The sequence below is a fragment of the Boleophthalmus pectinirostris genome, unplaced genomic scaffold, assembly GCF_026225935.1.
Source record: "Boleophthalmus pectinirostris isolate CB_2022bp ecotype Guang Dong unplaced genomic scaffold, ASM2622593v1 HiC_scaffold_19, whole genome shotgun sequence".
NCBI lineage: Eukaryota > Metazoa > Chordata > Actinopteri > Gobiiformes > Gobiidae > Boleophthalmus > Boleophthalmus pectinirostris.
In genome coordinates this window covers 39,799,139-39,812,394 of record NW_026571140.1, presented here as the reverse complement: position 1 = coordinate 39,812,394, position 13,256 = coordinate 39,799,139, and the positions used below count along the sequence as shown (strand labels likewise).

Genomic DNA, 13,256 nt, shown 5'->3' with positions numbered 1-13,256 from the left:
TTGATAGAGAAATTATATGAGATCACCTTAAATTATGTCAACCTGGTCTAGACCAGGTCTTTAGTCCTGGTTTAGTCCTGGTTTAGTCCTGGGTTAGTCCTGGTTTAGTCCTGGGTTAGTCCTGGTTTAGTCCTGGTTTAGTCCTGGTTTAGTCCTGGTTTAGTCCTGGTTTAGTCCTGGTTTAGTCCTGGTGTTAGTTCTGGTTTAGAGGCGCACAGGAGGAAGTGCGGTTTACGCGAGAAAACACGTTCCACACGCGGCGCACGAGACGGCGGTGTCCGCGCTGTAACTACGGAAGGAGACGTGGTCCGCGGGTTCTCAGGTTGATGACGATGATGAAGGTGTTTGTGTTTGTGTGTGTGTGTGCACGTCCACTCATGTGGCAGGTCACTATAGGACAGTTGTGTTTGTGTGTGTGTTTGTGTTTGTGTTTGTGTGCACGTCCACTCATGTTGCAGGTCACTATAGGACAGTAGTGCAGATATTATGAGTCTATGCAGGTTGTTTTCACCAGTGCCAGTAGCTCCGGTTTCACATTTAAGAGTAGGCGATTTTATATATATATTTTTTAATATATTTATCTCACATCGGGAGAAGAATTTCCAAGACACAAATGCGTTTTTACCAATGCACTGCTGCTTCCACTGTGTGACTGACACCGCCAACTTTAACATGACGTTTCCATCGCTCTTATTGCGCGCGTTCTGTTTGGGCTTCAGGCAATGAGTGAAATTACCGAAATAAAAAAATAAATAAATGGGATGTAGCACAAAATGTGAAAACAGGAAAATACCGCCTTGTAATCCACTTATTTCAGCAAAGTAACTGTAATCCAATTACCACTCATTGAAACAGTAACTGTAACGGAATACAGTTACTCATAATTTGTACTCTGATTATGTAACGGCGGTACATGTAATCCGTTACTCCCCAACACTGGTGATGGGTGAGTGGTTTTGTTTGTTTGTGGCGTTCACGGTGACTCTGGGCTTGGTTCAGTTGTGGCGTGTAGGGTGGGTGCCAACGGATTGTCGGCGTGTTCGCAGTGACTCAGTTGTTCAGTTGTGTCTAGAAGTGGCACATTGCACTCGCTTTTTCAGTTCGTTCCTCCGTTCCGTTCCTCGTCGGCGTAGAGTGATGAGTGTGTCTGTGGGTGTTTTTCGCTGTGCGGTCTCTGTCTGCTCCGTGTGTGTTTGCGTGTTCTGCGGGTGGTGCGGCTTTGTAGTTTACTGAAGTCGTGCTGGGACACCCGAGTGGATTCGTGTATAGGGCGCTCTGGATTTGGGGGGGCGCACTGTCGTTTTTTGATGCAGTTAGAGGCGTAAGAGCGCGTCTAATAGCCCGGAAAATACGGTATATAGTTGCTGTCAATTAAATGCTTCTAAATTAAAGAATATTTAAATGTTCCGTACCGTTGTCTCCGCCTCCGAAGGACCAGACCGTGCGCCCGTCCTTGGACAGAGCGATGGTGTGAGAGCTCCCACAGGACACCTCTCCGACGTTACTGATGTCTTTGACCAGAGTGGGGATGTTACGGCTGTTACTGTCTCCATGACCTACAAACACAACAGATTTTTAATTCCTCTAACCTCTTTAGCCTGGTGGTGATTAGTGATTACTCTTGAGACTTGAGTGACTGACCCAATCTCCCAAAATCTCCTTCTCCCCACGTGTACAGCTCTCCATCTTCACTGACCGCTGCGCTGTGTCTGTATCCAGCAGACACACACACCACCACCTGGAAACACACAAACCAAACAAAACAAACACACAACCTGTCAGGAGCAGCCACAGCAAAACAACCAAGGGACTTATCTCCAGATCTTGTTGCTGGTCCGGGTCAGAACTACCCGAGCTGGAGGATTTGACCTGTTGTGCGTGTTTTGGGTGGATGGGGGGAACGGGAGTGCGCAGAGGAAACTGGGGCAGTGCCAAAAATCGAAGAATCGATAGATCAGGATCTAAACTTTGGTCGACCTCGATGATAAAGCGTGAACATTTTAATCGACAGATCGTGTGATAGTGTGAGAACGAGGAGATTGTTTAGGTGAAAGCTCTGAGTCAGGTGTGTGTATCTGCCTCTGTGTGTGTGTGTGTCTGCCTCTGTGTGTGTCTGTGTCTGCCTCTGTGTGTGTGTCTGTGTCTGCCTCTGTGTGTGTCTGTGTCTGCCTCTGTGTGTGTGTGTATCTGCCTCTGTGTGTGTGCGTCTGCCTCTGTGTGTGTATCTGCCTCTGTGTGTGTGTGCGTCTGCCTCTGTGTGTGTGCGTCTGCCTCTGTGTGTGTGCGTCTGCCTCTGTGTGTGTGCGTCTGCCTCTGTGTGTGTGCGTCTGCCTCTGTGTGTGTGCGTCTGCCTGTGTGTGCGTCTGCCTCTGTGTGTGTGCGTCTGCCCTCTGTGTGTGCGTCTGCCTCTCTGTGTGTGTGCGTCTGCCTCTCTGTGTGTGCGTCTGTCTGTCTGTGTGTGTGTGTCTGCCTATGTGTGTGTGTGCGTCTGCCTCTCTGTGTGTGCGTCTGCCTCTCTCTGTGTGTGCGTCTGCCTCTGTGTGTGTGTGTCTGCCTCTCTGTGTGTGTGTGTCTGCCTGTGTGTGTGCGTCTGCGTCTGCCTGTCTCTGTGTGCGTCTGCCTCTCTGTGTGTGCGTCTGCCTCTCTGTGTGTGCGTCTGCCTCTCTGTGTGTGTGCGTCTGCCTCTCTGTGTGTGCGTGTCTGCCTCTCTGTGTGTGCGTGTCTGCCTCTCTGTGTGTGTGTGTGTCTGCCCTCTGTGTGTGGTGTGCGTCTGCCTCTCTGTGTGCGTCTGCCTCTCTGTGTGTGCGTCTGCCTCTCTGTGTGTGCGTCTGCCTCTCTGTGTGTGCGTCTGCCTCTCTGTGTGTGTGTATCTGCCTCTCTGTGTGTGCGTCTACCTCTCTCTGTGTGTGTGTGTATCTGCCTCTGTGTGTGTGCGTCTGCCTCTCTGTGTGTGCGTCTGCCTCTGTGTGTGTGTGTGTCTGCCTCTGTGTGTGTGTGTGTGCGTCTGCCTCTGTGTGTGTGCGTCTGCCTCTGTGTGTGTATCTGCCTCTGTGTGTGTATCTGCCTCTGTGTGTGCGTCTGCCTCTCTGTGTGTGCGTCTGCCTCTCTGTGTGTGTGCGTCTGCCTCTCTGTGTGTGTGCGTCTGCCTCTCTGTGTGTGCGTCTGCCTCTCTGTGTGTGCGTCTGCCTCTCTGTGTGTGCGCGGTGCTGCCCTCCCTTCAGCTCCTCACCTTTTCTCCCATTTCTCTCCTCTGGTGCTTCTCATTTTTATAATCCAAGCTACAGAAAGTGAACGACTTTTTTTTTTTTTCCTCACCATTTATGAGTGAAATGTTTAGAGACCTCATTTAGAGCACAAACATCGCCCGTGTTTCTGTAATTCCACCAAATAAAAGCTGCAAAACTGACATCTTGACATCCTGCTCTTTATGTCTTTAAGTCCACATGTCCATGTTTTTAAAAAGATAAATCAAATCTCTATGTTTTAAAAAAAGATCCAATCAAAAAAATTAAAAAATGAGATTAGTCAATACAGGGGGGGGGAATCATGATTCTTTTTTTTTTCCCCCCACCCAGACCAGAGAGAAACATGCCCCCCTGACTATCTGACTCACTATTTGCACTGAGTAAGTCAAATAGAACCTTCCAGGAGTGATCTGTTCAACCTGGCTCTGATTTTAACATTCTCTTCTATTTATTTTAACATGACTTCATTCTGACGCTTGTAGACGACGCAAACGGTTCGTGTGTTCGTTACATTTGCCAAGCGGTAATACTGGGAGCGTGCTCATGTTCCCTCAACCCCCTCAATCCCTATTTTTCTAAGTTTTCATCAGATTTTATCCCTTTTTCTCCTAATTTGGTCTTCAGTTACACCCAATCTATCTCCAGCAACAGTTGACTATGATCCTACGCTGAAATGACTCTGAATCATCCCTTTAAATGCGGTAAAAAAAAATAAAAATGGCTTGAATTAGAGTTTCATTTTGAGAAAAATCTAAAAAAAGAGGGAACATAGGGCTGACCCCGTAATTACTGGTTAATATCAAACATCCAGCTCGTGTTTCTAAAGCTTATTTGTTTACAGGATTTAAAACAAACTGTCAAAATGTTGTAGCCTACTATATTTACGATGCATTATTGTCCAGCAGAAGTTTAGATTTAACCATTTTTTTTATTACATGGTTATTCGCATGTACGTACATTTTGACGTTAATAATGCACATAAAACAATGCAACATGTGGCAGTCTTTTCTAACGATGGTCTAGTGTTACTCGCACGATTGAGTCAAAGCAGCCCTGTTTTTTTAAAGTTCTTGACGTTGGTGGTTAACACTCCCAAACTCTCCCAAAAATGAAAAAGCACTGGATCTATCTTCTAGTGCACCAGACTTTGGGATGCAGAGGTTCGGTTTACAAACATCGTAAAGGTCCAGAAAGTGTGTCGGTGTGCACTGAAAATTTCTCTGATCTGGCCAAGGTTTTAAAACTTATATCAGGTTATTCATGTTGTTTTCAGATTTATTATTTATTACTTACTAGTTCTGAGACTGCTTCATTTTAGTCTAGAGTTGTTTATTTTAAAATAACTTGTCAAGTAAAAATATCTTGCTGCATGGACAGATAATTTCACTACTTTTAAGTAATTTTTGATAGATTAAAGTGTCTATATCTTAAAGGGCCCATCTCATGCAAAATCAACTTTTCAGAGCTTTCTACCTTCTAAGAGTGATGTGTGGGCCTTGTATTTGTCGCCGAAGTGGTTTTTAGATTGATTCTGTGTTTTTTTTAAACAAATTGCAGCGTATTTCTGCCAACCTCCCACGTGACAATGAACTAAAGCTGCTACAACGATGACGCGGCAGCTACACCTAAGACACTTTTGACGTAGCAGAAAGCGCTTCGCACCCGCCCCCCTCACCCACTCCACCGCCTCCGCCCCGCCTTCACTCCGCCTTCACCCTGCATCGGTTGACAATTCCCACTTGAACACCTAGACAAAAGCGACACCATAAGCTCATTGTTCTACACTGAAATGTACACGATATAATAAGTTGATCTACTAGTGTTTATTAATACTTTATCAATCAGTAATGTTCAGCTGATGTCGACGTGGTGCTTGAGCTTCGTGCTCCTCAAAGTCCTCATCCGATTCCGGGTCCAACACATGCGGCTGAACGCGCTGTATCTCCATGATGAATAAAAGTTTATTCCTGCCTCTATCAGGGTGCACGTCTGTCTCCCCCTCCCTCCCTGAGATGGCGGAGGAAGGGCGGCTCACTCAGAGCCTACGTCTCGTTTGGAGGGCGGAGCCTGTGCTTTCTCAGGACGGGCGGGGGGAGCAGCAATAGTCGGACTTTCATAGTTCCTGGTCTGTGACTGCCTCCAAGAAATCAGTAAGATTTCATAATTATTGTGTAATGGATGTTCCAAAACCCAAATTGTGCTTGTTTATGTGCAGAAGATACAATGTAAAAAGAGTTATTTTAAACTTTAAATCTTTAAACTTTGGCCAAGCTTTTGCAGTGGTTTAGTCTGTACCCTCTCCTGCAGCGGTCCTTGTATCAGTTTTGGGTACTTCTGTGTGGAACTATTGCCACTGGAGCTAACGTATGGAAATGCTCTAGGCTTTAAAACCCAGGCGTTCCGTTTACAAACACTGAAAGGGTCTATAAAGTGTTACGTATGTGTTTTAGTCCCTACCTTCCCCTGCAGCGGTCCTTGTATGAGTTTGGGATACTTCTGAGTGGAGCTGTTGCCGTGGCCCAGTTTGCCGTAGTCACCGTCTCCCCAGCTGAACACCTCTCCCTCCGTGGTGAACGCCAGCGTGTGCCCGTCGGACCCTTTGGACGACGACACCTTCTTTATGGCTCTGTGGGGTTCGAACGTCAGCTTCTTCAGGGTGGACTGGTTGTTGGAGTCGCCCAGGCCCAGGCGCCCGTAGCTGCCCTTCCCACAGGCGCGAACGGACCCGTCAGAAGAGATGACGAAGGTGCAGTACTGACCAGCCTCGATCTGAAACACAGGAAAAATTTAGTTAGTCAATGAAATGAAGATGGATGATAGACATTTTATCGATCCCGAAGGACATTCAAATATATAAGTTAATTTATATAGTCTGGTGTCCTCTAGTGTTGTCACAAAGCTAAAATTTCAAACTTGTTCTGATAAAGCTCGAGATCATTCTAAAGCTGCTCAGGAAAGGTTCATTTCTGTCCTGTTAATGTGACTTTTTTAGTATCAATACCTGCGAAAAATTTGTATCTAGTGTAGATACAAGTTTTAATATTGATTAGTATCTGATTTTTGATCCTTTAGACAAACCTAGTATCACATTTCAAGATTTTTGTATGTCGCACTTATTACAAGATGTGGGGAATTTCTAGCCTGATTCATCTTCGTGGAAACCGTCTGACCTTGCAGCATTAGGATTCGTTCGTACTTTTTTTATTTAACCAATCGCTGCTATTTGGTCGGGGCTAACTGGTATATTAAGCTTTTCCCAAATCCCGTAGGAAGAAGGGCAATAATGTCTTTCCCCTTGATAAAATTCACCAAACATTCTCTTTGTTCCGGCTTTAAATCCTCGATCTCGGGAATCGTTGCCACAACAGAATGTCTGTCTTCGTCTACATCCATCTCAATGGCTTTGTTTACTGTTGTGCTGTTCCACAAAAGGGACCCAGACATGGCTTCACAGCTCTTCGCTGAATGGTCAGTGTGCCGTCTACAACAGAGGTCTGCACGGGATAGAATTTTCAGTCCCGCTCCCACCCACATCTGTGATATTTTGTCCCGCTCCTGTCCGCAAAATCCCGCAAGTTGGGGATGTTCGCTTTCTTAAACTTTATCAAACACAGAGAAGCGGAAAGGAATTGTCTAAAATGTGCGCGAGATTAGACCATGTTCACAAGTTTAGGATGCTTCAAATGTTTTTATTAATGCCAAATAAAATATCTGCATGACAGGCATACATACATCATTTGTATACTTTACTTTACACTCATATTTAGTTTGCGGGACTGCAGTTTATCATCCCACCTGCTCCCGCATTTTGCAGTCCTGCTCCCATTCGTTCCTGCAATGACCATTCAAAATGTATCCCGTGCCGCACAGTTTTGCGTCAGGTCCCGCGGGAGGGAGTGCAGGGCTCTAGTCTACATCTCGGGATGGGCATTTGATTAAATTTTCTTAATCGATCGTCGGGAGAATTAACGATCGATTATCGATTAATCATTAACGTTTTTTATATTAAAATTTATCATCATTATTATTACTATCTGCACTACTAATTTGCATAAATAAATTCAACTTAACGACATATAAACCGTAACGACTCTAGAGCCACATCAGCCTGTTTGACATTATAATGTGTTTAATGCAGATTTGGGCAAGTCTCACAGAAACAAAACTTAAAACCTCATGGATAATTTGCATAAACTAAGCGAAGGAAAAAAAACAGCTCTTGAGCTGATGCGGCAGGACTCAGTGGAACACAGGTTAGTGTGACCATATTTGCGTTTGTCAAAACCAGGAGGGAGGTGGAGACTTGTCATCGACATTGAGCTACTCTCACCTGGCAAAGATTTTTCATGTTTTCATCGTCCTGGTGAACTTTTTCCCACTGGACACCGAAACATATGTGCTGCTTTGTACACTGTGCACATGGCCTCACACTTGTCCTGACCGGAACGGAAAGCGTGAAATTTCTTGTACAAGTCATCGTTAAATACACATTTGCACTTCGGCACGTTACAGACTGACTGACTGTTTGTGTCTCACTCACTTCTGAGTGCAGAGACACATGTACAGACCAATGTTTGTCCCTGGACACAGACGTTTGGTCACGCTACGCTACGCACAGCAACCTACATTCGGTTTGTCAATTAAAATGAATGTAATCAATGAAATTATTAATGATCAATTATCGATTAATCATGCCCATCCCTCTCTACAACTTCTGGAGTTTTTGCAAACCGTCTAGTGTATTCCGATTCCTGACCTAGTCTCTGGAGAGAAATTAAATTGAGCAGAGGCACTAGGTGGCACCAGCCTGGTTAGGGAATTTCTGCACAATGACAAAAAATATATAGCAATTGCAATTCAATTTGTGATAAATGTTTAAAACTTAATATTATGTTCTCAGTGCAAATTGTAACCAAACCCAGGAACATTCACATTTGAGAGAAAATGAAAAATGAACTGACAAACAAATATAAGAATCACATTAATTTCAGAGCTTTGTGTATTATAAAAACACAGGATATTTTTCATTATGATGTCCAAATAATTTCCGCTTTTATGATTTCATAACTGCGCCGAAAGAAATTGTAATTTGATTTGATTGTGATCTTATGTACCGTCCTATTACATGATCCACCGTATCTATGACCAAAGTTTGTCGGAGCAAACATCAGGTTATGTGAGGCCATGAGGCTGTGTCAGTGTCGCCAGTGAGTTGAGGCCAGAGGAGGGGAGTAAGAAATTGGACTTTTCTAGCAGGATACTTTTACTCCTACTTATGTAATATTTGTATTGAAGTAACAGTACTCTTACTTGAGTAAAAGTTGTGGTTTGTCTTCCCACTGTGATTAAGTCTACAACTGACAAAAGCTTTATGTGACAATATGAAACGATTTGAACATTTGTTCATTCTGATATGATTTATATGACTCTTGTGAGCTTTAAGTCATGTTATAATGTTGTTACCGCCTCAAAAACAGACCTGGAGTTGTGTTTTTTGCCTTAACTTCATATTATAAACAGTGTTGGGGAGTAACAGATTACATGTACCGGAGTTACGTAATCAGAGTACAAATTATGAGTAACTGCTGCTAACTACTTTGTTGAAATAAATGGATTACATTGTGATATTTTCCTCTTTTCACATTCTGGGCTATATCCCCCCTTTTTTTTTTTCGGTAATTCCACTCATTGCCGGACACTAAACCAGATCTAAAACCAGGACTAAAACCAGGACTAAACCCAGGTCCAAAGCAGGTCTAAACCAGGTCTAACACCAGGTCTAAAACCAGGTCTACACTAGGTCTAAACCAGGACTAAACCCAGGTCCAAACCAGGTCCAAACCAGGTCTAAAACCAGGTTTAAAACCAAAAACCAGGTTTAAACTAGGTCTAAACCAGAACTAAACCCAGGTCTAAACCAGGACTAAACCCAGGTCCAAACTAGGACTAAATCAGGACTAAACAAGGTCTAAACCAGGTCTAAAATCAGGTCTAAACCAGGTCTAAACCAGGACTAAACCAAGAATAAACCAGGTCTAAACCAGGACTAAACGAGGACTAAATCATGCTGCATGGACCATGTCTCCTCATTTTCTATCAGTAATATCTTTCATTTGTTTAAGTAAAGTCTGGGCTTTTTTATTTTCTTTTAGCAGATAAAACATCTTATGTTACGATATTCTAGTCTTTGCTTCTCTACAGCAAATCAAGTAATCCAAAGTATTCAGATTACGTTACTCACCTTAAATAACTTAATGGATTCCGTTACAAACTACATTCTGGGGTATGTAATCTGTAATCCAAAAGGGAATACATTTTAAAAGACACCTTCCCAACACTGATTATAAATCAGATGTTACGTCGCAAAACTTACTGTTTAAACTATTCTTACTGAAGTAGTAGTTTTTCCCAAATACTTTTTTACTCTCACTAATAATTTCTCGGACCACTACTCCTCAAATATATACTCCTCATATATTAAATGATAAGTTAATAGGCTCTATTCATGGCTACATCATAAAATCGGAAAACTTTTGGAAACATGCGGATGACGACTCCCTTTGGGCTCTGTTGGCGATAATAAAGCTGACAAAATCTGGGAAAACTGAGAAAAATTTACCGTTTTTCTTCATCTAGATGTCTTTGTATTCTTTCTTTTCTTTTTTTAAATAAATTGTCTATTCATTTGTGCATCAAAATTAAAAAGTCTAAAAAAAAAAAAGACGTGACAGTATCATTTAAACAGCATGAGCGACAAGAAATATATTGCGTTAACAAATATTATTAGTCTTGTAAGTTACTTTTTCTTCTCTCTACATAAAAAACAGCAGACACCTCCCTAAAATATGCAACCAAAATATACACACGATAAATATTGAACCCCAGCTTTCATATATAGAACGATAAGTCAATAGAGTAATTATGACTACATATTTTGCCATGACAAGTTCAGTAACATCTGCGAATTCTGACATCAACAGCAGTGATTGACAAGTGACTGAGAGCGGCTCAACTCCCACTGACTGTGACTAAGCATCTCTTTAAAAGTTTAGACAGTTTAGAGAAAGAAATATGAAACAGATATGATAAGATTTTAAGCAGACACCAGACTAATGCTGACAATCACATTCAAGGCATGTTTTTGATGAGGAAACATTATAAGATAAATCAGAAAATAGCCGAATATGGGGCTTTTAAATGGCAAAAAAAAAAAGAAAGTAACAAAACGATGCCTTACTGTCTGTGCATCTGCAAAGCTTGGGGCAAGTTTGGGCTGTAGGATCTTCTCTTGAGTCCCCTCCACGAGCTGATGGCTGCTGTTACTGCCCCACACATACACCTCGCAGCTCTCAGACACCAGAGGAGCCTCGCCCGCCTGGATACTGTCCGGGCTCACACAGGTTCGAGAGTAATCTGACGCCATCCTGCACACCTGAAAACACCACACACAGATCAGGGCTCACTTTAGATTTAAAGATTTACATTTAGGCAGCAAGAGAGTGCTTTTGGAGCAAATATGTCTAATTATTAAGACAAAGAGCAAAGTGTGAGAAAGTAAAATTTGTGGGGGAGGGCCATCGTAAAGGTCATTTCTCACACTGAAATGAGTGTGTTGTGATGGATAATGCTTTGGACTCTTACCTCTTCAAACAGACAGAGGGCGGCCTCATATAAAGAGCAGAGGCCGTCTGCCGTTCGGGTCGGTTCTCTCCACTGACTGCGATCTGCAGAGGAGCCCTGAGAACAGGTCAAACAGAAATGTAAACAACAGTGTTCTGTCCTCTTGAAGTCTTTATTGAGGAGAGTAACTCACCAGAGAGCGCCTCATCTGCATCAGGATGTTCATGAAGCAGTCGTAGCTGATCAGACCCTCCAGACTCAGACTCTGGCTCTGCTCCATCGTACTGACCACAGCTGACGCAGCCAGAGCCATTTCAATCCACTCCAGGAGGTACCTCAGGGAGCCCCTCTGAGAGGCCAACCCCAGCAGCAGCTCCGATGCCAACCGCCGACCCAGAATGTCCGCCCCAGAGTTTGGCATGGTCACCCCTTTGAGGAAGGAGGTGACCTGAGCCAGGCAGTCCAAGCCCATAGGTGGGATCTTGCTCTCATTGGCTAAAGACAGAGGAGGGAGGGAGCTGACCACGTCGATGGCCGTGTGGATGACGTCATTGCAGAGGTTAATAGTTCCTCCGGGGGCAGTAGAGGGGCCAGGAGGGGGCATCATCCAGCTCTGTCTGAGCAGAGCGAAGAGCAGACTGAGCCCTGTGCGGACGCCCATCTCTATGAGGGCATCTGTGCTGGAACGTGGCCTCTCACTCACAGACTGCAGGTCTGTGGAGCCACAGCTGTTCTCGGGGGAGTGCTGCTGCTGCTTCACTTTGCCTTTGTCATGGTATTTGTTGGAAAGAGCGTAAAAGATGCGCTGCAGCACCAGCACACGTTTACGCAGCGCGGCGGCGAAAGGAGAGTCTGAGCACACCATCTTGGCCAGGGCGAGCTGGCTGCCCAGCAGCGCGTCCAGGTAATGCTCCTGCTCATCGCTGGACAGAGACTCGCGCTCGAAGTCCGGCAGCTGAGGCCCTTTGAGGCACAGCACCTGCTGCGGCAGAAGAACCACCTCTTTGTTGGACAGAAGTTTGGAGTAAAGTGCGGACACGCCCTCCCGCGTCGCCACAGACTCACTGTCCTCTGTGATCCAGGAGCCATTCAAATGCTCCAACCACTTGAGCTTCACCGGAGGAATCATGAGCGCCATAGCACTGTGTCAGTGTGGAGCCATCAGCCCTGAAACAGAGAGAGTTCAACTTTAACCTCTGACCTCTGACCTCTGCATAAAGGACACTGTGTGCCACAAACAAAAACACACCTGCTGATTCTGCTGCTGCTCTCAACATGTAAAATGTCACTCAGGAAATGCTGTGCCCTCTCATGCAGCATTTACACTGTAATGGCTCTATTGATTGTTATACAGCCTGCTTAATGTACTGCGAGACGGATGAATGTCTCCATGTTTATACAAAGAGCTACTGCATTTTCACTATAGTCTTAGAATAGAACAGTAAAGTTACAGCCATAATGGCATCTGCTGTATCACAGTATTTTCTGACATGTGAAATCATAGTAATAAACTGTAATATACCGCATTATAACTTTACATTTCAGTGACAGATGTTGTGAAGCTAAAGGTTATTGATTCAGAGCAGCTCCACCAGAACATTGGCTCCACTGATGTCACTTAATGTAAACACAGGACACGTGTGTGGACCCGTGTCTAATGTCTGTGAAAGGAAAAGGTCCAACAACATATATTCTGCTTAAGACTGACTCAGCAACCTAAACCAAACCAATATTATTTAACTGTTTTTATTCTAACACCTAATTTTATGCATGACCTTCGTGTAATCATGGTTTCTATTCTGCTATTATTGTTTTTACCGTTTTATCTTGGGCCATATTGCCAAAGATATCCTTGTTTATGAAATTCATCAGCTGGCATTTGTAATATTTTGTTTCTGATATAAGATCCATGATTAATTCTTGTTCATGAAAAACACACTTGTTTACAAACACTTTATCAGAGAGTAACTTTATCAGCAGTTGGAGCAGCCGTAACCCACAGATGAAGGGAAGCACTGCGAAACATCTAAACACAATCCCTAAGGTCAAGCTGAGGTCAAGTTTTCACCAGTGAAGTAAAAATATGTCCTGCTTAAATAACACTATGTCAACTTTAGACTTTGATCATACAATATTTACATTCATAAAACAAGCATTAAGCATTGGTGCTTAAAATGTTCATGTATAAACCAAAGGCAATAACATGATACAGAATCCATCAATTTGTTTAACTGTAAAGCAAACTGAGGTCTGATTTTAGTCTATTTTTGCACATTAAAGTATGGTGACCAGATTAAAAAAAAAAAAAAAAAAATAGGACACCCTGAGTTTGTGGTGGCTGGTAATAATAAAATGGCGAAACGATTGCATAATTAAGTAAAATTGTTATGC

The 13,256-nt window shown here is 43.6% G+C and overlaps 1 protein-coding gene across 1 annotated transcript in view; it reads right to left on the bottom strand.

Annotated features, from left to right (window-relative positions):
- The window catches only part of herc1 (HECT and RLD domain containing E3 ubiquitin protein ligase family member 1), a 123,716-nt gene that overhangs the window by 103,019 nt on the left and 7,441 nt on the right, over nt 1-13,256 (bottom strand). Inside the window, 6 exon segments of the mRNA XM_055154972.1 lie at nt 1,413-1,556; nt 1,642-1,738; nt 5,703-6,014; nt 10,483-10,677; nt 10,887-10,982; nt 11,059-12,032. Of these exon segments, the coding sequence (XP_055010947.1) occupies nt 1,413-1,556; nt 1,642-1,738; nt 5,703-6,014; nt 10,483-10,677; nt 10,887-10,982; nt 11,059-12,003 (1,789 nt within the window). The 5' untranslated portion in view covers nt 12,004-12,032.